This window comes from Bison bison, unplaced genomic scaffold (genome assembly GCF_000754665.1).
Source record: "Bison bison bison isolate TAMUID 2011002044 unplaced genomic scaffold, Bison_UMD1.0 scf7180017864093, whole genome shotgun sequence".
In the NCBI taxonomy this organism is placed as follows: Eukaryota; Metazoa; Chordata; class Mammalia; order Artiodactyla; family Bovidae; genus Bison; species Bison bison.
The window spans coordinates 1447712-1472846 of NW_011494665.1; the positions used below are offsets into that span (position 1 = coordinate 1447712).

A 25135-nucleotide genomic window follows, 5' to 3' on the forward strand; every position below is an offset into this window, starting at 1 on the left:
TTCATGCATTGGAGAAGGAAATGGCAACCCACTCCAGTGTTCTTGCCTGGAGAATCCCAGGGACGGGGGAGCCTCGTGGGCCGCTGTCTATGGGGTCGCACAGAGTCGGACACGACTGAAGCGACTTAGCAGCAGCAGCAGGCATCTAAAAGATCTGGGAACATTTAAAAAAGCTTTTTTGTGATATTTTCTGATTTAATGTTAAAAATGTCCCTTTGGCTAAGCTGTGGGAAATGAGCTATAGGAGAGCAAGAGAGGAAACAGAAATCTGTTGGGATATTATTGTAGTAGTCTAGGGAGAACTTCCTAAATAGATCTACAAATTCAATACAACCCCTTTCCAAATGCGAGCTGCTTATTTTGCAGAAATTGACAAGCTAATCCTAAAATTCACATGGAAATGTAAGGGACCCAGAATAGCCAAAACAGTCTTGAAAAAGAAAATAGATGGAAGTCTGTACTTAGTGATTTCAAAACTTATTGCAAAGTTACTGTAATCAAGACAGTCTTGTCCTGGCATAAGAATAGACATAGACCAGTGGAACAGAATTGAGAGTATAACAATTAACTCTTAGGACTTCCCTGGTAGTCGGTTAAGAGTGCACCTGCCATTGCAGGGAACACAGGTTCAGTCCCTGGTCTGGGAAGATTCCGTACACTGCAGGGCAGCTCAGCCCCTGCGCCATAGCTCCTGAAGCCCGCATGCTCTAGAGTCTGCTTGCTGCAACTACTGAAGCCCTCATGCCTTCCAGCCTGTCCTCCACAAAAAGAGAAGCCATCACAATGAGAAGCCCACGTACCACAACTGGAGAGTAGCCCCTGATTACTGCAGCTAGAGAAAGCCCTTGTACAGCAGTGAAGACCCAGTGCAGACAAAAATAAAGGAAAAATTAAAAAAAAAAACAAAAACCCTATTAATTTGTGGTCAGTTAATCTTTTAGGACTTCCGTGGTGGCTCAAACAGTAGAGTCTGCCTGCACTGCGGAAGACCTGGGTTCGATCCCTGGGTCAGGAAGATCCCCTGGGTCAGGAAGAAGGAAATGGCAACCCACTCCAGTATTCAAGCTTGGAAAATCCCATGGGCAGAGGAGCCTGGTGGGCTACAGTCCATGGGGTTGCAAAGAGGTGGACACGACTAAGCGACTTCACTTTGAACTTTTTAATCTTTAACAAGTGTGCCAAGACCAATTAATGGGGAAAGAATAGTCTTTCAACAAATGGTGCTCCAGTAACTGGAAATAAATTCATTTGTGTCTTTTTTTTTTAAGATTCCACATGAGTAATATTATATGTTACTTGTCTTTCTCTACCTGACTTGATTTACTTAGTATGTCCATCCATGTTGTTGCAAATGGCATTATTTCATTCTTTTTAAAAGTATACTCTGAGTATCTTTTAAAATATATATATATATTTATTTGGCTGCATCGGGTCTCAGTTGTAGGATATAGCATCTTTGTTGCGTCATGCAGGATCTTTCATTGTGGCACACGAGCTCTCTAGTTGTGGCATGTAGGCTCAGCAGTTGTGGGGTGTGAGCTAAGTTGCTCCACTGAGATCTTAGTTCCCAGACCAGGGATAGAACTTGATTCCCCTGCATTGTAAGGCAGATTTTTAACTACTGTACCACCAAGGAAGACCCCATTACTTCTTTCTTTTTTTTCTAATGTTTTATTTTTTTAATTTTTTGGCTGCACCGTGCAGCATATGGGATCTTAGTTCCCCAGCCAGGGATCGAACCTGTGCACCCTGCAGTAGAAGCCTGGAGTCATAACCACTGGACCACCAGGGAAGTCCCCCTTTTTTTTGTTTTTAATGCCTGAATAACATTCGTTTGTATATATGTACCACATCTTTATCCATTCGTCAGTGGACATGTAGGTTGCTTCCGTGTCTCGGCTGTTGTAAACGGTGCTGCAGTGAACATGGGGGTGCGTATATCCTTTTGAATCTTACTTACAAAACAGAAACAGATTCACAGTTTTAGAAACAAACTAATGGTTACCAGGGGGAAGACTGGGGGCGAGGGCTGGACTGGGAGTTTGGGATTGACATGTACAGACTGCTGTATTTAAAACAGGTGACGAACAGGGACCTACTGTATAGCAGCAGGGGCCTCTGCTTGGTATTCTCTAATAACCTAAATGAGAAAAGAATTTGGAAAAACAATAGAAAATAAACGAAAAACAATTGGTGCTGCAACAACTGAAAATTCATATGTGAAAGCATTGATTTTACCTCAAATCACACTCAAAAGTTAAAATAGATAACTTGCCTAAATTTAAGAGCTAAAACGATGAAACTATTACAAGAAAACAGAGTGAATCTTTGTGACCTTTGATTATAATACTGTAATAGGTAGTGAACTCTTATAACTCAACAATAAAAAGACAACCCAATTAAACAGTGGGGAAAAATATGAACACACAATTCTCTATTTCTTTCCTTTTTTCTCAATAAAAAAGAATGAAGTACTGATAACATGCTACAGGATGGATGAACTTTGAAAACATGCTAAGTGAAAGCAGTCAGAGACAAAAGGCCGCATATTGTATGATTCCTTTTATATAAAATTTCCATCATAAGCAAATCATAGAGTCAGAAAGATTAGTGATTATTAAGAGACTGGGATGAGGGAAGAATGGGGGGCATCTGCTAGGAAAAATGGAGTTTCTTTTGGGAGTGATGAAAATGTTTTAGAATTAGATAGTGGTGGTGGTCATTCAAGTGTAAAACCTACACAGTTATGCACTTTAAAAGAGTGAGTTTTATGGTATGTAAATTTTATCTTAATTTAAGGATGACATCAAGTTTTTTGTTCGTTTTTTTGTTGGTGATGGTGCTGAAATTTTGGTTTTAAAACTGATGTCATTATAAGATACAAGGATATATTGTACAACGTGGGTAATATAGCCAGTATTTTATAATAACTATAAATGGAATATAACCTTTAAAAAAAAGAGATTGGTACTACCACCACCAACAAAAAACAACAAGGAAAAATAAAAAACAGTTGATGTCATTGTCCTTAATGTTTCTCAAAGAATAATAAACCCAAATGATTTCGAGAAAAGACCTTGTGGTTTAAGCTAAGAAGAGAAGCACACAGGATATGATGAAGTTTGGAGAAGCTGAAAGCATCAGGCATCCAGTGATAGACTTTTGTTTCCTTCCCCACTGTCTAGCCCATGGATGACAGTCTCATTGCTTTCCGAACTCGCTCTAAGATGCCACTGAAAGATGTTCCCTTGGGGCAGCTAGAGGCAGAGCTCCGAGCTCCAGACATCACCCCAGACATGTATGACCCCAATACAGCAGACGATGAGGACTGGAAGATGTGGCTGGGAGGACTTATGAATGATGATGTGGGGAATGAAGGTAACTGCTTTTGTTTGCATTTACTGTCCTCTCTGTCCATGGTCTCTATGGTAAAATTTTCATTAGTTAAAATCTTAAGGAAAGGGATGTTTTCAGTTGATTTAATTTTGTATTTAACAGTATACTCTAAATCAGTAGTTAAATCCCCCCTCCCTTTTTTCTGTTAAAGAGTCTTTTGGGGAATCTTTTGATTGCTAAGATTCTGCCTCTGAAACATAAATGTACATATAATTTTATATATGATTGCATGAGAGCGCATCGTTTTACTCAAAGACTATCGTGTTAGTTAAGATTCTTCCTGATGCAAGTGAAAGAATCCTAACTCTCAGCTTGCTGAAGGGCAAATAAAACCAGACTTTGGAAAGGGCAGAAAAGCCTGCAGTGGAATTGAGGCAGTTTAGGCCCACTTTCTCTCTCTACAGCTGTTACCTGTACTTCTTTTTGTCAGTCAACTCGATTCTTAAACCTTTTTTTCTACAAGGCTGGAAATATGATCATATGTACACCATTCACTTCTTGCTTTGTTCCCACATCAGAAGAAATCTCTTCTACAGGCTCTAGTTTTAAAAGTCCAGAGGAGCAACTGTGGTTTGGTTTGATCACATACCCACTCTCTTGGTGCTGCATGGCTTTGATAGGAAGACTGTTTAAGCATGGAAGTCTGTGACTGGCAGCACCTCATAAACAATGGTTGGGATAAGCAGTTACTCAAAAGAAGTGGTAGTGTTTCCAGAAGTAGGGAAGGAGAATTGATCAGACACAAGCAACTTTGACTGCAGTCATACGTGGTGTAAGAATCCTTGCTGCAACCCTTATTTGTTTTAGAATATAAGTAAAAGTTCTTTCTTTAAAACAGTGAAATAAAGATTGTTAAAATTGTTTTTGGTGATTTTTTTTTTTAAGTGTACTGTAGTGAAAATCAGGTATCACATCATTTTGTGCAGTGTTTCTGTAAATGTAGAGGAAATGAGAGATTGCCTTAGTTTGTAGTGATTTCCAGATGATTCCTTACCCCTTTGAGAATGTGCTGAAAGCTATGCAGCCACTCCCTGGAAAAATGTCCACATCTACATACATGAAGATTTCTTATGTCACTTTCTTTGGGGAGATTTATAATTTTCTTGAGGTTCATTTATTGACATTTCCTTTTTCTATCAACCCATCTCAAAGTCCAAGGCTCACAAGGCTCAAAAACCTCTGCAGAAAGAAATGAACAGGGACAAAGATAATTCTATCGATTTTATAAAAGTCTCAGAAATTCATTGTGTTATTTGTGTTTCAGAATCCATTTGTTATACTGCTAGAATTAGAACCCAGTTTAGTTTTCCAGGAACATGTCTCAAAGTCTCAGGGGGCATGAAAGCATTTTTTAAATGCATATGATACTTCATAAGCAAGCTCTGCATTTTATCCTTAGACCTAAGCTAAGACAAAGTATCGATAGTGATTACGTCTCGTGGCTTTATTAGTCCAGCAGCTTTGGTGCCTTAATTGTTAACACCTTGGTTGAAAGAGCTGAGATACTGGCTATTGAGGAGGAAAGGTCAGACTGGGTTGGCTGTCAGGATTTTGGGAGCTTGGACAGTGCTTCTCACGGAGAAGGCAGTAGCAACCCACTCCAGTACTCTTGCCTGGAAAATTCTAGGGACAGGGGAGCCTGGTGGGCTGCCGTCCATGGGGTCACACAGAGTCGGACACGACTGAAGCGACTTAGCGGCAGCAGCAGCAGCAGCAGGACAGTGTTTCTCATAGTTAGTGTCTAGAATTTGAATCAGAATCAGAGTGTGTTAGGATGTTTGTGTTGGATGGTGTTAAGATGTAAATTCCATTCCAGGGCCTTGCCCTATACCTACTGAATCAGAATCTCTAATGGGTATCGTCTAGGGATCTAATTCTTACGTATCCTAAAGGTTGGAAACTACTGGCATGGGAGGAATAGAAGAGTATGATAAGGGTCAATTGAGGAAATGGAATAATGGTTAGTGGGGAGGGTGAAAATCTTTTCTTTAAAACAATTGTTTTGTTTCCTTAGTAGGATCTACTTAAAAAAGAGAATATGAATGCAGTGACTCGGGTAGATTTATAAACCACATCTACCAGCTGAGTTTAATGAGTGCTGGTAAGTAGGAAATAATGCTAGATATAGATCATAGAACCAAACTTCAGCCATATGCTGGTTTATTTTTGTAGTGTTATGTGGTTATTTTCATATGTTCCTAGTACCATCTGCTCTTCTATTAAGAGTGTCATTTGCAAAAAATAATTTAAGAGGTCTACTAATGGAGTGGGTACACCAAATTGAGATCAGCTGGGTAGATGCTGACAATGGGTGTTAATATCAGTCAACAAAGTAATTAGACCCAGAGGGTAGGTTCCACAATCAAGGTACTAAAAGCCAAGCAGAACTCAGAAGAAACCTTCCCAAATGATTTTTCAGCATGTTTACCAAATGAATTCTCTGAGAATATCGGCTGGCCCACTTGTATGATACAAGCAGAAGCCTTCTTTGTAGATCTTGCGCCTAAACAGATGGGGGTCCAAACGTATGTACAGTATCCATTTGATATAGGCTTTCTCCAGAACTTACATTATTCGCAACATTTGTAAAGAATCTGCTCTAAAGAGGCTTACGTAGAAAGTACTGTAGAGATTAGGAAGACAGGATTCCATTCCCAAGGATTTAAAACATTTTTATTGGGGAGATAACCTATAGATGGGTGAAAAAGACTTCACATTTAAATAACTATATACAAACAATGCAGATTTATATATTGGAAACAGAATAAATGTTGAGTAAAGAATATCAGGTTAGCTAACACAGCATTGTATGTTAATTATACTCCAATAAAAATTAAAAAGATTATCAGGTTAGACTGGGGCTTATCAGTACAGATTTTTCAGTAATGGTGAATCAAAGATGTTTGTGTATATATTTTTATTTTTAATGAAAGATACTCATTTGTTGTGAAAAATCAAAACATTATGGAAGGGCACAAAGTGGAAAGGAATAATTCCATTCTTCAGTCTTTGTTAATTCTTTCGAACTATTTTCTGTGTATCTAATCAAGCACATATTTATCTTTTTTTCCATGAAAGGCATCATACTATACATGTTATCCTGCATCTGCACCTTGCTTCTTTCACTTACTATAATTTAGAGATCTTTCTATTGTAATGTGTACAGATCTCCCTCTTCTGTTTAATGGCTGTAAGGTGGTAAGGTGTTTTTGTTTTAATTTAGTTCCTCAGTTGCGCTAGCCGCATTTCAAGTTCTCAGTTGGCTCATGTGATTACTGTTGCACAATGCATATGTATTAGAACATTTCCAGCCTTGCAGAAAGTTCTGTTAGATAATGCTCATCTAAAGTTGTCTTGGGAAGAATTTCACCTTAATATAACAATTCTGTATTTTATTGACTCCTTCACAATTTTTATTTAGCAGTCTGTAGGGAAAGAGCAAATTAGTCAAGATGGTGGTGGTCAGGCTCTCTTGCCCCACAGCCTCTTGCTCTCACCCCACGTTTTGTAAATATATGGTTATGTAACAGCTGAGATCACTTAAAGCACTGTGCATCATGATGTACCTTCTTGGTCATGGGCCACTTTTGTTCTGTAAACACATAAAAGCTGCCCCTAAAAAGCCCTTGAGGCTGCATTATGGCTGTGTGTCAGCTGTGTCAACCATGAGTGAATACAGTGTGTCTGCTGCTTCGGCTGCTGTGCCAGCCTGGGGAGAAAAAACAGTCTGCAGTTCCTATGACTCCTTGAGTTTTCTTCTAGCTTCCCTGCTTGCGCCTTGCCTACCCTGGGTTCAGAGAATAGCGTGCACAGTGAGGAACAGCAAGACAATTGGCATAGTTGACGGGATACCCCCGAGGTAGAGGAGCCTGAGGCTCCAACACATAGCATGTGTTACCAGGAGGCCGCAGTTTTCTCAGTGTGGATGCTGATGGAAGACTGGGAAGTGGCAGGTAGTTCACCAGATAGCATTGAAAAGGCATTACAGGTGGTGAGTTCCCGTTTGCCTGACAAGGTGGTATGGACTGCTGCTGGCACCGTGGGGTGGATTTTCCTAACTGCCTTGAAGGCGAATATGGATAGTGCCCTTTGTGATGCCATGCAAGTGTGCCAGTTGCAAAGAGAAGAAGAAAAGTTGGAACCTTGCCTTCTTGGTGAAACAAGAGATGCATGGCCTTGAGGAGGAACCCAGTGCCTCGGACTGTGAGGTAATGAGGGACGATGCTGACAAGGCCCTATTTACAGCAGAAAGTGAAACATGAGCAGCCTATGGCCCAGCTGGAGCATCCTCAAGGGGCCCCCAGTGTGACTGAGTTCACGACGTATTGCCCATATACTCAGGTGGAGTTGGTTGACTTGGGTAAGCAGTTTCAGCAAAAGCAAGGGGAACCGTTGGCAGCATAGCTTTTGTGAGTCTGGGACACAGGAGTGTTTGGTATCCTTTGTTCCAGGGACAGAATAGAACAGTTGGCATGTATAACCACTCACCCCTCATTGAGACAAAGGTTGCAGAATGCTAGGTGACTCATGCAGGGAGTGCCTAACCAAACACATACCCTGATGGAATGGATTAATGCCGTCATCCACACCATGTGGATGAATGCAGAACTCCCAGACACTAGCTATGGAGGCAACTGCAGCTGGAGCAGCAGTTTACCAGGTGTGAGAAGCACCCAGAGCAAGAGATACAAGCAGTTACATGAACTCGTGATGTGAGCTGTGATCCTGAAACTACAGATTCGTGATTGAGCTGTGAACGCCACAAAAAGCCCCTCTTCGAAGGGGTGGGCTGCCTCCTGTGGGAGGATTTGGTGAGCCCTTACTGAGAGAAGTAGAGGGAGAGCGTGCACGGCACCGTTGAAAGTGTGAAGAGCCTGAAGGGGGCCCTAGCTGGCAGGGGCCGCTTTTGGGTTACACAGATGCAAATGTGGGCTGATTGGGTGAAGGCATACTGTTAGGGCTGTGTCCTGTCTTTAGATCTAGCTGTGTCCTCTCTTGCAGATTTAGAACAGTGTACTGTGAAGGCTGTGTCCTAGATTTAGAATAGGGTTCTGTGAAGGATGTGTGCTGTGATGTGTTACTAACTTCTGACTCTCTTGCAGATTTAGAAGTGTGAAAGCATTTGGAAGGAATCATGTGGGTGGGCTGTGAATGCTGCAGAAATCCCTCTTTGAATGGGTGGGCCTGGTGCCTGTGGGTGGTTTTGCGGGTCCTTAGTAAAAAGCCCTGCAGGGGTGGAGTTGCCCCTGTCGAGGCTTTCCTGCAGTCTCACAAGGGCAGACGGTGGGCTGGCCATGGAAGATAAAGGCACTCCACATGCAGTGGGGGGCTCTTCTAGCCCCATGAGGGCAAGGACTGCAACATGAGTTCCAGGTGACACCGGGTGTTGCGTTTCGCTCTGCACTGGGGATGTAACTGTTTGTTGTAGCATCTACTGCTGTGTAGAACGTGGGTTTGAGGATCTGTGCTAACTCACCAAGGGAGTATCGTGGAAGATGGACTGCACGTGGATTGTGAGGCGAGAGACCCTGAAGGGGTGGGATGTAAGGAAAGAGCAGGTTAGCCAAGATGCTGACGGTCAGGCTTTCTTGCCCCACGGCCTCTCTCACTCGCCTCACGTTTTATAGTCACACGATTAGGTGGCAGCTGAGGTCATTTATAGCACTGTGCATGTATGTCAGATGTACCAAGTGGTCATGGGCCACTTTTGTTCTGTAAACATATGAAAGCTCCACCTGAAAAGCCCTTGAGGCTGCGTTATGGCCGTGTGTTGACAGGGTCAACCACGAGAGAATATAGCGTGTCTGCTGCTACGGCCGCTGTGCCAGCCTGGAGAGAAGACACACGTCTGCAGTTCTGTGACTCCTTGAGTTTTCTTCCAGCTTCCCTCCTTGTGCCTTGCCAACAGTGTGTGAACAGTGAGACAGAATCTAAACAACATGATAGCATCAACATTAGAGAAAATTATGAGGGAGAAAAGTAGCCATATTTCTGTATTCGTATATAACAAATGTTTAGTATTTTTGTGTATTTTTAGTTATTTCTGAGTCTTATTGTAGGGATATAATTTCGTCATGCTTATGAGTGCTATATGAGTATTGTACTTTTGTCATGTATATATTGAACATGTATATAATGCTTAAATTCTGCATGTATCTTCTGTCTTATACTGAGGCATCTTAATTATAGTCATTCCTTAATTATTGGGAATTAGGGTTATTTTTTTTTCTTTTACTGTCAGTGCCTTTGTATAAAGAATTTTGGAAAAATATTATTTTAATGAGATGCACTACTCTAAGTGGGTTTACTGAGATAAATTATATGTTCATTTTTTTGACTTTGGCTGCATTTTGAGAAATTTAAGCCTTGTTTGGAGCGAGGAAGGAACTTAGCTTAGTGGGGAGAATAGATGAGATGAGTCAGCTGTGGGAGATGATCTATACAGAAGCACTGAGGAAAAGAAGAATAAGTAGTTTAGAAACTTCGGAATAGGGAGTTCCCTGGCGGTCCACTGGTTAGGACTCTGCCTTCACTGCCAAGGGCCTGGGTTCAATTCCTGGTGAGGGAACTAAGATCCTGCAAGCCACATGGTGTGGACAAAAAATAAATAAATTAAAAACTTCAGAATAAATGTGCTTTTATTTATCTACCACAGAGTAGATTTCCTGTGGTGTTGAACATCTTAAATATTCTTTGGAGATATGAGTTTACCGTTGAATAAGTGTCTGAAACTTTTTTTCCCTAGATGAAGCAGATGATGATGATGATCCGGAATATAATTTCCTGGAAGACCTCGATGAACCAGACACAGAGGATTTCCGCACTGACCGGGCAGTAAGAATCACCAGTGAGTCTGTGTGTGTTATGAGTCCTGCTCTTGACTTTTCCATATCTAGCTTTGTTTACTTTGCAGAGTTTTGAGGGTGAAGCAGCCCACTCAAGACATTTAAGCTTCCTCTGCCTATTTATTTCTATAATTCTTTACATTGACATCTATATTCAGGAATCCTGTCAACATCCCACAGTTATGTATTGAGTTCAGTATTTGGCAGCGATTGTACCAAAGTAAGACATGGCCTCTGTCTGTAGGATGTCAGCTTAGTAGGGGGATACAGACAGGAACAGTTACAGTACAAAGTGATAGGTGCTGTAATAATAGCTTATATATTGGTGGCCTAAAAGAGGGTATAGTGTCCTATGTATACTATGGCTTGGGAAATGACTCACAAAATGATTCACCTTAGTTTAGAAGGAGTAATAAGGTTTTGGTGAATGGGGGCAGAGAGGGGTTTTGTAAATAGAAGAATATTTTGCAGACCATGAAATTATGAAACAGCAATACATGTATTTTGAAAATAGTAAGTAGTTTGATTTAGTTATCTGAGTTGTGGTAGGAAGTTAAGCAATGTTCAGTTCATGGAGAACCTTAGATTTGATTTTTATCTGTCAAGAAAGGTCGAAAAGTTTTAAGCAGGAAATCAATAGGAACTGATTTGGATTTTAGAAATATTATTTTGATTTAATGCCAGTTTAATGTATTGATTTTGGTGGGTAAAGAGCAAGATTGGAGGCATGGGAAACAATAACTTGGCTTGAGTCATTTTTTAAAAAAAATTATTGCATTGCTAGTTTGCCAATAATGGATAACATGTTTCAGGAACTGTTGATTTGTATTGAGTGTGTGCAAGTCCCTGTACTTGGATATTATACACCATATGGTGAAGGTAAAATGTTGGCTCTTGACAAGGTTATGAAGAAAGATTTATCAGTGTCCAAAAGTGTTTATCATGTACCTAAATAATGTAGGTCTTTATGTAGAGAGAATTATGTAAGCACAATCCTTTAAATGTTCTGTTTTGTTGCTTTAGTTCATCTTTCATATTGTTTTTGAGATTAGAGTGTCATTTTCTTTATGAAGGTCTTCCATTTGTTTTGGTATCTTATGATAGTTAAGGTTAGAAGAAGCACTGAAAGGAAAGCACCAAGAATCAAAGAGAAAGTGTAGGAAAAAAAGGCTTGAGGATTTAGATTTTGAGAAAACTGAAGGATTGTCTTGAAAAGTATGAGAAAAACCAAGAAAGTCTTGTGTTTCAGAAACCAAGGGAAGAGTCAAGGAGTGACTGGTCCACAGTGTCGTGTGCTGGTGGTTATGAAACATTATTTGCTTGAAGCAGAAAAGTAGGAGATTGCATTTCAGTTTAGTTCTCATGCTGGAATACATTTGCCTTCCCCTTTTGTTTGTCTGTGACTTTCTTCAGTTGACCTTGAAGAACTTGGGGGCTAGGGGTGCTAAACCAGTGTGCAGTGAGAAATCTGACTGGAAGTTTTGACTGTCCCCAAACTTAACTGCTAGTAGCCTACTGTTGAAGGCTTAGCAATAAAGTAAATAGTTGATTAACATGTATTTTGTATGTAATGTATTTTATGTACTATATTCTTATAATAAAGTAAGCTAGAGAAAAGAAAATGTTATTAAGAAAATCATAAGGGAGACAAAATACATTTTTATACTACTGTTTTATGCATACTTCCAAATGTAAGTTTGTGTTAATCTGTTTACAAGATGAATTCTCTGTCAGTATCGGCATTAATATTATCTCATGTGACACAGAATACTGTAGACATACATGTCACAAGCACTGGATATGAAAAATGAAAAGATAATGTGAAAAAGAAATCCGTGTTTATTTATGGTGTAAGGATTCATGTATCAATAAGGAAGAAGCAACACTATGACGGCTTGATGATAGCCTAGTGTAACTGATAGAATTGCTTCACAGTACTCTTGCCTATGGATAAATGAATTGTTACAGAAATTTTATGGCATACAGTATTACAGTCATTAAAAAATTAAGATGATGGCATCAGGTCCCATCAGGCAAACAGAACGGGGAAAAGTGGAAGCAGTGACAGACTTTATTTTCTTGGGCTCCAAAATCACTGTGGACAGTGACTGCAGCTATGAAGTTAAAAGATGTTTGCTCCTTGAAAGGAAAGCTATGACAAACCTGGACAGCATATTAAAAAGCAGAGACATCACTTTGCCGACAAAGGTCCGTACAGTTAAAGCTAATGAAGAAGCAGCAGTACGATAGCTTGATATAGTGTAATTGATAGAATTCCTTCACCATACCCTGCCTATACACTGATGAAAGAACTGTTACAAAATTTTATGGCATACAATATTACAGTCATTAAAAAAAACTTAAGATCCTGCCATTCACTCCCATTATTTCATGGCAAATAGAAGGGTAAAAAGTGGAAGCAGTAACAGTTATTTTTTTGGGCTTCAAAATCACTGCAGATGGTGACTGCAGCCATAAAATTAAAAGACATTTGCCTCTTGGAAGACAAAATATTAAAAAGCAGAGACATCACTTTGCCGACAAAGGTCCATATTGTCAAAGCTCTGGTGTTTCCAGTATTCATCTATAGATGTCAGAATTGGACCATAAAGAAGACCAAGTGCTGAAGAATTGATGGTTTTGAACTGTTGGGACTGAATGGAGATCAAACCAGTCAATTCTAAAGGAAATCAACCCTGAATATTCATTGGAAGGACTGATGCTGAAACTGAAGCTCCAGTACTTTGGCCACCTGCTGTGAAGAGCTGACTCATTGGAAAAGACCCTGATACTGGGAAAGATTGAGGGCAGAAGTAAGGAGCAGCAGAGAATGAGATGGTTAGATAGCATCACTGACTCCGTGGACATGAATTTGAGCGATCTCTTGGAGATAGTGAAGGACAGTGGAGCCAGAGGTGGTGCAGTCCTTGGGGTCGCAAAGAGTTCAATACGACTTAGCACCTGAACAACATTACAGTCATATTCATGAACAGGATTGGAAACACTGTTAAATTTTTTATAATTGTGATAGATTGATACAGGGTTTCTCTAATTACGAGAGAGAGGCATACTGTAAGATAATGTAATTTTTTTGAAAGCATAATTATGAATCAGTAATAAAACTAACACATAGTTGAAAGTGAAAGTGTTAGTTGCTCAGTCATGTCCGACTCTTTGCAAGTCCATGGACTGTAGCCCTCCAGGCTCCTCTGTCCATGGAATTCTCCAGGCAAGAATACTGGAGTGGGTTGCCATTTCCTCCTCCAGGGGATCTTCCCAACTCAGGGATCAAACCTGGGTCTCCTGCATTGCAGGCAGTTTCTTTACTGTCTGATCCACCAGGGAAGCTCTACCACATAGTTAAATTTATGTTATATCACTCACTTTATGCCTGTGTAAGGATAGGTTATCCATTTCAATACAAGTCTTGCACAAGATTTTCTAATACGTGGGCAACGATGATGATGACACAAAAACATCTCATACACTTCTTGCCAAACAATTATTAAATTTTCACACAAAGGCAAACACATCCACCACAGATAAGTTTATTAACTGTGGGCATGATGACTGTTTACTATTCATTAAGTCATAGTGGATCATCATAAAGGCTTTTATCCTCTTTGTCTTCACATTGAATCAGCTGAGGAGTAAGAGGAGAAAGAAGGGGGTTGGTCTTACTCTTCCAGGGGTGGCAGAAGCAGAAGAGGTGGTGGAGGAGGAAGGGGTGGCCGAGAGTGTAACTTTATGGAAATACATTATAATTTCTGTCTGACTTTTTGCTTTTTCATTTCTCTAAATATGTTTCTGTATGGTCCAATCCCTCTCCCCACCATATGCTTTGGTTTCAGAGTCTATATATCATGAAGGCTTCATGCAAAAGAAATCAAAAGGAGTCTTGAATAATCAGAACTCTTCTGCCAGATTGTCTGATATCAGTTTGTTTTCTGACACAGCTTCTTTGTCTTCTTGCTCGTGGTCTGGCACTAGTCTGGGAGCACTCTTCTCCATCAAGGCATCTTCTGTTAATTCCTCTGGCCTGGTGTCTGTTAGCTCTTGAATTTCTCTAAGATCCAAAAGTTGAATCTTTACCCCCATGTTTTTTGGGCTGTATTCGCAATCTCTTTCATAATTTCCTTGATTGGCTCTGTTGTAAATCCTGTGAATTCATGCATAATATCTGAACATGGTTTTCTCCAATGGGGAGTTATTGTTTCAGGTTTGATGGCTTTCTTGGGTTTTTCTTTAACAGCGATGGCATCTTCAATAGTGTAATCCTTCTTCCAGACTTACATTCTCTTCATCGAGGACTCTGCTGTAGCATTGATGATCCTTTCCATAGAGTATCACGCATAATGAGGCTTACAGATCCTTATGACTGCTGATCTGAAGGCTGAATTAGAGACGTGTTCGGAGGCGAGTTGATCACTTAAGACACCTTCAGTGTTGAATTCATTGGGCTCTGGGTGGCCAGGGGCATTGTCCAATATCAAAAGAAGCTTAAAACACAAGGTATTTCCTGACTTCAGGGACAAAGCATTGATGAAACCAATCCAGAGAAAGGGCCTTCTTTTTTTTATATCCAAAGACTGGTAACTCCTGTTTATCTTTTTTTTTCAAGGCTCTCGGGGTGAGCAGCTTTATAGAGAAGGATAGTCCTGGTCATAAACGAGACCATAGTCTCTGGTACATATCGGGCAATTTAGCATTTTCTTGTAATGTCATGACTGTGCTTCTGCACTTTAGCTAGTAACAGGAGGTAACTATGAAATTATTGCAGGAGTACAGTATATGCCACAGTTACTTTTATGCAGTTACGATTTCATACTGAATCTTTATATTTGTGTTTCTCTGAGTGGCACTTTGTGTCTTCTACATTTGCATACATTTTGATAAATTTTAACTTTCAGAGTAGATTTGTGTATATTTTAATGATAGTTAATGATAAAGTAGACTAGTATCTATATGCAGTTTATGTGTTCATGGCATACCTCACTTTCTCTTAAATGTTTTATATTCTAGACTGCGGTTTGTCTGAGAGTTTTTTCGAATTGTTGCACATCCCCTTCCATTTTTCCAATAAATTTATTGAAAAAACTCTGCATATAAGTGGACCCATGTAGTTCAATTCCACGTTGTTTAAGAATCAACTGTAATTTCTCAGTGAGATCCTCCTCATTGAGGATTGACTTTCTTGCTTTGTATTCCATACGATTTTATATGTCCTTTTTAATGCTCATCTCTCTCATAATTGCTTATTTATATCTTGTCTCCTCCACTAGACTGTGAGTTTCTCATGATTTTATTGCCTTTGAGCAAGTGTTTTTCACGGTGCTGACAATATTTGCTGAAGAGTAGACTTTTCTGGGATGCCTGAATGAAGGGTCCTCCTTTCTAGTCATAGCGTTCTGTGATTGTAAGTAAAAACTGGGATAGAATTTTAATTTTGTTTCTACCCCTTGTTGTCTTACGTTATCATGTTTAATTACAGTCCTTTTAAGAGGACTTATGTGGATGATAAAAATTTAAAAATAAAGAAGCTTAGAATCACAGAGTCTGGAATGCTTCTGTGATTATGTATATTTTCCTCCCACTTAAGCATTTGTTCATAGCTTCTCTGATGTGACCTTTCAATCTGTTTGGGAACCTCTGGTGACAGGGAGTTCATCAATTCTGCAGATGCTGTGTCCTGCTCTTGAACACCTCCTCAATTAACATTTTCCTTACTAAATCTGAATCTTTTATATTTGTTTTTCCTTTGTTCCTAAAAAATGTAACTTACTACCAAGTGTACGTAGTATAGTATGTTTCTTTTCCTACATTTTTTCTTTACTATGCTAAACATACCAAGTTTCTTCAGTTCTCTAAATGTCAGACTTTCCGCACTTCAACACCCAGATTACCTTCCTCTGGATATTAGCCTTTATTTTTAGGAAAATTTCTCCTACGTGTTTTTATGAAACTCTTCAAACATGTGGACACCCATATACCAGGGCTTCCCCAGTGGCTCAGTGGTAAAGAATCTGTCTGCAGTACAGGAGTTTCAGGAGATAGGGTTCAGTCCCTGGGTTGGGAAGATCCCCTGGAAGAGGGTATGGCAACCCACTATAGTATTCTTGCCTGGAAAATCCGATGGACAGAGGAGCCTGATGGGCTACAGTCCATAGGGTCGCAAAGAGTTGGACACAAATGAAGTGACTTAGCACACACACCCTCACCCATATACCCACCACCTAGCTTCTGCAGTTAAGTTTTCATATATTAACTTAATTATGCAGCTCTCCATCTATTTCTCTATCTGTTAATCCTTGTTTGTTTATTCTTTTTAAAGCATTTCATAGTGAGTTGTGGATATCTAAACATTTCAGCATGCACATCATTAATTAGAACTCAGTATTGTTTACAGATTTTCTTTTTAGGTAATGTATACATACTGTAGTATAGAAATCTTTAGTGTACCATTCAGTGAGGTTTGTAGTGCCTCTTTGTTAGAGGGATGTACTCAACCCCTAAGAAGATAGAGATTCATCACCCCAAAAAGCACCTACTTGTCCCTCCAGATCAGTCCGCACATCATCCTCCCTGGTGAAACCACTGTTCTATTTTCTTATATCATAGATTAGATAGACTTGCCTCTTTTAAAGCTTCATGTAAATGGAATCATAGTATGTATTCTGTTATGTAAAGCATCTTTCACTTAGCATGATGTTTCTGAGATTCATGAATATTGCTTGTATTACCTAATTTCCTTCCTTTTTATTGCTGAGTAGGATTCCAGTGTATAAATATACCAATTTGTTTATTTGTCATCAATCCCCAGGTGTTGATGGACACCTGGGTTCTTTCTAATTTCTAGCTATCTTGAATAAAGATAGCTCTGACCTTTCTTCAAAAGTTTTGTGGACAGATGTTTCATATCTTTTGGGTCAGCTCTCTAGGGGAGGAATCATTGGTCATAAAGTAGATCTATACTTAGTTTTCTGTGAAATTGCCAGACCTTTTTTCAGTGTCTTTCCTTGTACATTGTTTTTAGAGTTCCAGTCACTGCACATCCTCACCAACATTTGGATTTTGTTTTTTTAATGCCCTCTTGAGAAGGGCTTTTATAGTGATGATCACACTCTGCTGTGATTCAGTGATATGCTTGCCTTCTTGGTTACAAGCACTGTTTTGGAGCCATTGTGTCATTGATCTTTTTGTGCACTTAAGAAACTGATTTTTCAAAATCCTAAATGTAAGACTTTAAATTTATCCCCATTATATTTCATCCAATTAATTTGAGAAAATTAGAACTCTGTCATCTGTTGGTCTGGTGATCCCTTTTAGCTTTTTATTATTTGCACATTTGATAAGTGTGTTTTCTGGGTGTTTTAGGTTGTGGATGGGATTGCTGAATAGTTCAGGCCCAAAAGTAGAGTCTTTTGATACACTACTGGAGACTTCTGTCTTGATTCCATTCAGTAGGATAGCACTGAATTCTATCTACCCATTCTCCTTTTAGTCCATCCAAGAGAGAATGTAATGACAGGAGATTTTGGTAACTAATAAACTTTGATTATCCATATCTTAGTAAAGTTTTCCTTAAGCTTTTAGATAGCCTCTTCAACTATCACATGATAACCCTTAAAGATTGCAAACTAATTTTAGATTATTCTCAGCACAGATAATTCCCTTTCTCATACATTTCTCTCTTGAAAGATAATCTGATCATTTTGAGTTATCTGTGGTGTGTCTTTACCACTACAAGGTGATAGACTGAGAAACTTTTTTTCTGGCATAAAGATTATTCCATGTGCAGAACTGTGCAAGCCCAGAAGTGAGAAAGGATCCAGTGCAAGCTCTTTCTGTGTGCCAGCATTATTATAGTCCTGTAAACCAGTTTTCATTTTCCCCGTCACTCTTGGAGTGACTTTTACATGCCCATTCCCCAGGATAATCCTTCTTTTCCTTTGCCCTCAGTTTCAAGATGAGATGGGATTCTCCAACATGGAAGATGACGGCCCAGAAGAGGAGGAACGTGTGGCTGAGCCTCGGCCTAACTTTAACACCCCTCAAGCCTTACGGTAGGCTAACTAAAGACCTTGAGACCTAGAGTAGAGGAAAAGTGTATGTCTGAGAGTGAGTTTTGAGAAGTTTTGGTTAACAATTTCCCATCCCTGACTACCTGCTGTTACTGTTATAAGGATGCTGAACCCCATTGGCAGTGTTGGGTGTGAAGTGAATAATTCTCCTTATGGGGCAGTGCAGCTCTAGACCAAGCTGTATCTGTTTGGGAAGGGAGAAAAAGCAGTAGCTGGCATTCACAGCAGCTTCTCCAGGTGAGTGGTGCTGGAGAGGTGTGTAGGACTCTGCATGGCCAGCCACAGAAGCTACCCCAAAGTTTAATAGCCACTATGTCCCTTTTGTTTTTCTGTTTGCTGTTAACATCTAGTAAAAGTTAATGAACCTTTGTTAGTCTGCAGGGCATTAACTGAGCAAACCATGAAGCACCTTCAGTAATGTCCTGGAGTCTGAAATATGTTTACTGTCCTCTTCAGATGAATTAGCACTTCTCTTGTCCCACCCAGAAGGTAGAGGCTTTAATTTTCCCCACTATATTTGTGATGAGTTTGCAGATTTCATCTGTACTTTGTTGTTATCCATTCTGAGTAGCAGCCTACTATCATTAGGTACTGGCTAGATGTTAGGGTATGGTTTGTGCCATGGATGGAACAAAGCAAAACCCAAGGACTCATAGCCTTTAATTAGTCCTTTGGTTTAACTGGAGAGCTCTGGATCCATCTGAAAGCTAGACCTTCAGGTAACGTGCGATTTAGTGAAAAAGACAAGGTATACTAACCAATGTGTAAAAGTCAGAAGTATCAGCCATTCTCCATTACATTAAATACCATAATATAATCACAAAAGAAATCTCAAGAGTTCCTTTTTCCCCCCAGGTTTGTTGAGTTATAATTGGCAAATAAGATTGTAAAGCATTGAAAGTGCACAGTGTGATGATTTGATATACATATCAACTGCAGAAGGATTGCCCCATGAAGTTAGTTAATACTTCTGTCACCTTACATATTTACCTCTTTTTTTTGGAGAACATTTTCAAGATATCTTAGAGTCTGTATTTTGACCGACTTCTCCCAACATTTCATAGAAAACAATTCTAGTGTAGCAGAATAGAACCTAAGCACTTTTTATCATGGGGTTTGATCAGTAAACGTATTTCATTTCCACTCGTCACCTCTGTGTATGAACTTTAAAAATTTGGGAATTACGTAACTACTTAAAAATTCTTATTCCAGTTCAGTTACCTTCTGATATTCAGTTGCTCTGCTTGGGCTGCTGCTGCTTTTTTTCAGCTGGAAATGCAAACCTAGCTTAATATTTGAATAATTAAAATATCACATGGAAAGTGCATTAACTGTGCTCCCCATCCAAGTAATTCTTACTAAAATCAGGTGCAGGCTCTTTTCATTATCTAGCTTTTTTCCTTTGTTCTTCTGTTCCTCTGCTAGTTATGCAGATAATCCAGAGTTTTCAGTTCTCAGTAAAACTGTATGGAGGACAGTCTCATTCTTTAGATTTTCACCCTGTGCCTGTCCATTCTTGCAGTAAATACTGAAAAAGGAAACATAATTTTTATCCTCAGAGGCTATTGAAAAAAAATATTATCATTTAGCTATTGCTACAATCTAGAGGATTTATTGAATTACGATAACCTGCTGGTCATAGCTGCTTGAGCAGGTTGTATCCTGGTTTAGAATAGCAGCTTGGGTGTCTTCTTCTGTCTCTCACTCAGAACTAGCATTTGGATTCTACTTCAGCCCCCAACAGAGTCTCTCTCTCTCTCTCAGGAGGTGGTGGGGAGAGGGTAGTGACAGAAAGCTTGGAGGAGGAATTTATTTAGAGGCTAATGCTTGGTAGGGTCATGCTCGAACCACCTTCTCACTATTCTTCTAGACTGCCGTGTGCTTCAGGGTTTCCCAGGCGGCACTGGTGGTAAAGAACCTGCCAGCCAGTGCAGCAGATGCAAGAAACGTGGGTTTAGTCCGTGTTTTAGGAAGAGCCCCTGGAATTAGGAAATGGCAACCCACTCCAGTATGCTTGCCTGAGAAATCCCATGGAAGGAGGAGGCTTGTGGGCTACAGTCTATAGGGTCGCAGAGTCAGACAGGACTGAAGTGACTTAGCATGTGTGTAGGCACCATATGTTTTAGTTTATGCCTTTTCTACTCCAAGCTAGAAAATCTTTGAGTTTTTAAGAAAGGAAGTCAGGGCAACCTGATTGGATAGGAGCTGAAGAACAGGAGAAACTGGACCTGGGGTGGGAGTAACATCTAGATTAGAGAACAGATGTTGTGCTTTGGGAAGATTCTGTATCACCATTAAGAATAAGTCCCAGATTAATGTAACTGTCAGTGGGATGTGAAAATCGTGGGTTCCCATTAGCTCCTTGGCTGCTTTGTTATCCAGACATTACCACATGTTTAAATTTTAGTTTAATTTCACCTTCATTAGTGTATTACTTAGAGTAATGATTGTAGAAGAATAGGTGGGGGACGATTCAGAACCATCTTATTTGAATCTCTGCTAAGAAATATGGGAGAAGATTTGGGTAGGCTAGGAGTTTGCCTGTTGGCTAAAGTGAGACTTGAGGATTAGCAGTAAATGGAAGTTGCTCAGACTGGCTTAGCTCATGGTAGGAAGGAACTGGATGTGTTTTGGACTCGTGAAAATATTCAAATCTAGTCATCTCCCTGTGGGGGATAGGTTTGAGGAACCACTGGCCAACTTACTAAATGAGCAACATCGCACCGTGAAGGAGCTACTTGAACAGCTGAAGATGAAAAAATCTTCAGCCAAACAGCAGCAGGAAGTAGAGAGGGTTAAGCCCCAGAGGGAGAAAGTTCATCAGACTCTGATTCTAGACCCAGCGCAGAGGAAGAGGCTGCAGCAGCAGATGCAGCAGGTAAGACTCTTCTTGGTAATGTTAGTATTGGATCATCTTCATCTTTTGAGATGAAGCCAAAAATTAGCAGCTTGTGAAATCAGAAATAGGTGTCTTGGTAACCATTGAAACCACAGGACCACAGCATCTTCACGTCGGTCAGGACCTTGAAAAGTCACCATGGTCATGTCTGTATGGCTCAAGTCAGAATGCATATCAGGACTCTGGTAGTTTTCAGAATGATAGATTTCTAAGAATCTTTAGAAATCCTTTCTGAATTTCACAGCTTAACTGCCAGAGTAGTTTTGTTTTGTTTTTTTTTTTTCTTTTTTTCTTTTAATCTTAGTCCCTCTAGTTTGAAGTTAAATTTCCCCTGGTTCTGTCAGTTTGTTCAAGTGGAACACATCTGAGAAAAAACGTTTACACCAAGATACTGTGTTGTTCTCATAGTCTCTCTACAGAGTAAAACATGTAGGATAAAGTCATGAACATCTTGGTGTAAGGTCTTCTGGGTTCCTGAGATGACAGCATCATAACATGTCACACTGTATTATTTTCTTTTCCTCCCCAGCATGTTCAGCTCCTGACGCAAATTCACCTTCTCGCCAGTTCCAACCCCAGTCTCAGTTCGGAGGCCAGTACCACCAGGATATTTCTTGTAAGGTTTCAAATATCCCTAATCTAAAGAATTGTGTATGCAGTTAGTTAGGAAGTTATTTCTCACAGATGTTGACTCATCATAAGCTACATTTATTCTTCTCTCCTGTTTGTATTGGTAGGTATTCGTATGGCTTCCTGTGTTTGCTGTAAAAACATAAGTTACTGCTTCCCATGAAAGGACAGAGAGTGTATTCAATTGTCTATGACTGTTTCTCTTACCTTTTTATTGGGTACTCTCCCTCACCTGTAGATCCTCCCATCTTAGGCTTTCTTGTTATTCTTGTACTTCTCTTGTTATTGAATTCATTATTTATTAAGCTTGATATCAGTGTTTTACATATAAAATTTTGCTCATGGCATTTTGAAATATTTTGGAGGAAGGGCTTTTAATTTCAAATTTTGGGGAATTCCTTGGTGGTCCAGTGGTATAGGATTCGTTGCTTTCACTGTTGGGGCCCAGGTTCATTCCCTTATTGGGGAGCTAAATAAGATCCCGTGAGCAGCAGGGAATGGCCAAAGAAAATTCACATTTTAAAATCTGAACTTTGGGGCCAATAATAGCGATGTTCTTTGCCTCTTGGGTAATTCTCTCTGGAATCTGAGGTGCCTCATAGTCAGAACTTCCTTGGATGGTCAGCAGATTATGTTTCCCTCTTATTGTGTTCAGGGGATCATGAGAAATACCTTGTTCTAGGTGTTATTCAGAGAAACAAAGAATTATTATTATTTTTTTAAGTAATGGGTCTCACTCTTGAGAATTTTAATTCCAGCTGGGGAGCTAGAACATACATCCAAATGGCTGAGGAACCCTGAGACTGAGAATAAAACAGGAACGAATTAATGTATCACACATGCCTAAACATCTGAGAACTCAGCAGAAGAGCAGTCTTAATGGAAAAACGTTAATTATGAAAGTCCTTGTGATGATTTTTATCTGTTTTTAGCCTGTTGTAGGAAAGACTGGTTTTCTCTCAGAGGCTAAGGGCTACTGGTATTAATTGTCTGGAACTTAGATGTCCTTTGTGTCCTGTTTTCCCAGAAAGAGCTGGGAACCTTTGCTCAAAGCTCCATCGCCCTCCATCATCAGTTCAACTCCAAGTTTCAGACCTTGTTCCAACCCTGTAACCTGATGGGAGCCATGAAGCTTATTGAAGACTTCGGCACACATGTCAGCGTTGACTGGAGTCCTCGTAAAACTGTGAAGAAGACTGGTAGGGAACAGATGGGTCCGCTCTAAGTTTTTACTTGCAGTGCAAGGTGGCTGTCTTACCCCACAGATCATTTCCTAGGGATAATTTCCTAGGGTTGGAGGAGACAGGGTATTTGTAATTCTTCCTTCTCTCTTTTATCCTTCCTTTGTGTTCGTTACCTAACTTGGAGAACTAGGTAATAATACTTGGGTTTAAGTAGAGGATGGAGTCAGTGAACAGGCCAGGGATGTGGGAGGTAGAGATGTGGCACTCATTGCTAATAATTGGACTGAAATAGATATGAGGGGAAGTATTAGGAGTTAGGTCAAGACAAACTGGTATCAAGATAAAGATGGAAGTCAAGTGGTAAAGTCAGGTTGTATTTATTAGGTTTTTACTCTCTTCTTCATTAGGATCATTTTATTTCCCATGGTTATAGTAGTATCTCCAATTATGTTGATTTGGGAGTTAGGAACAAAGTAAAAATGTTGTACATTTGCCTGTTCAGTATTTCAAAGAAATTTCCAGGTTTGATTTCTACCGTTCATTGGTTTAGTATTTTTAAGTAAATATTTGCCCCTTAAATCAAATATTTGTTTCTGATTGGTTCCTGGTTTAGCAAATTAGTTGTGGTTTGATCTGGATTCGGATTTGTCTTTGGATTTGATTTTAAATCCCTGATTCTTACAATTCAGTAGAATATAGTTGAATTTAAGGGCATTATATGATAGACACAACTTTTTTAGTTATATGTTGGTAATGAAAACTTAGCACCAGACTACAGTTAAAACTTGGGCTTTGAAGGTGGGTCTCTGGTAGAGAATCCGCCTGCCAGTGGAGATGCGGGTTCAGTCCCTGGGTCGAGAAGATCTCCTGGAGTGGGAAATGGCACGCATTCCAGTATTCTTGTGTTGGAGAATCCCTTGATCAGAGGATCCTGTCGGGCTATAGTGACAGGATTGCAGAGTTGGATGCAACTGTGTGGGCGTGCACAGTTACAAGTTACATGTGTAGGGTCCTGTGTTTTTCTTCTAGGGATATAAAAATAACATTTTTGCAAGCAGAAATATGGCTCTAGAGGTATTTATCTCTGGAAAGACAGAAATGCCTGGAAATTGAGAGGCTTAGACAGCAAGATAGAAATGAATGAGACTGAAGTGTCTCATCCTCTTTATGGTTTTTTTGTCCCCAACCTCAGGAGGAATCTGGGAGAATTTAATGAAAGTTAAGTAAGAATCAAATAGAAATTTGGAATACCAGATTTGTGAGGGAGATTAAAGAAGTTGGAATCTTATCCTGGAAGAAAGCATTGTTGAAGGTCACTTTTCTTTCAAGGATTTAAAGGGGGAAGGAGGTAAAAATTTTTGGAGCGTACAGTATCTGCCAGGTATTGCTTGGTACTTTATAAGTGTTTATGTTACTTAGTGAAACAAAGACAAACAGTTGTCTTTGTTTCCTGTAGGAAACAAAGACAATTTTTAACTTTATCTTTTTGTTACATGTTAGGCTGAGAATGATTGTGGAGACTTTTGGGAGGGGGGTATGTATATGGAAGGGCATCACGTTAGCTAGGGTTGGCTCTCTCTAAATGCCAAGATGCATTCAGAAGCTTTTGTGAAGCCCTCTCGTGTTCTGGAGTTTCATTTATCATGAATTTTTTTCTTATAGCCTGTAAATTGCCCTGTTTGCCGAAGCAAGTGGCTTGGATCCTAGCCACAAGCAAGGTTTTCATGTATCCAGAGTTACTTCCAGTGTGTTCTCTGAAGGCCAAGAATCCCCAGGATAAGATTTTTTTCACCAAGGCGGAAGACAAGTAAGGATTTACTGGGTGGGGAGAAAAGCACAAAATACACTGAGATAATAAGATTATACTGTATAATGAGGAATGGACACAGAGAGCAGTGTAGATGGACATAGGTCTATAGTGTGTGCCTGTCCCATCAGTGCCAAATACAGCTCTTTTTAGGGGATGACATACACGTTTTTGGAAACATTTTAAGTTGTTTTTTGTCTTTTATAGTAAAAACTAACCTCATAGTCCTGTTAGTGGATAATTTTCAAGGGAAACATTTTTATCCGTTATCCTGACAACCCTTACACAATAAT

The 25135-nt window shown here is 39.8% G+C and overlaps 1 protein-coding gene across 1 annotated transcript in view; it reads left to right on the forward strand.

Moving 5' to 3' along the window:
* Window positions 1-25135, forward strand: part of LOC104987394 (GON-4-like protein) — an 85331-nt gene that overhangs the window by 38672 nt on the left and 21524 nt on the right. The window contains 8 exon segments of the mRNA XM_010838270.1: window positions 3186-3378; window positions 10142-10255; window positions 13946-13980; window positions 18201-18304; window positions 21002-21200; window positions 21751-21837; window positions 22879-23050; window positions 24698-24842. Coding sequence (XP_010836572.1) covers window positions 3186-3378; window positions 10142-10255; window positions 13946-13980; window positions 18201-18304; window positions 21002-21200; window positions 21751-21837; window positions 22879-23050; window positions 24698-24842 — 1049 coding nt within the window.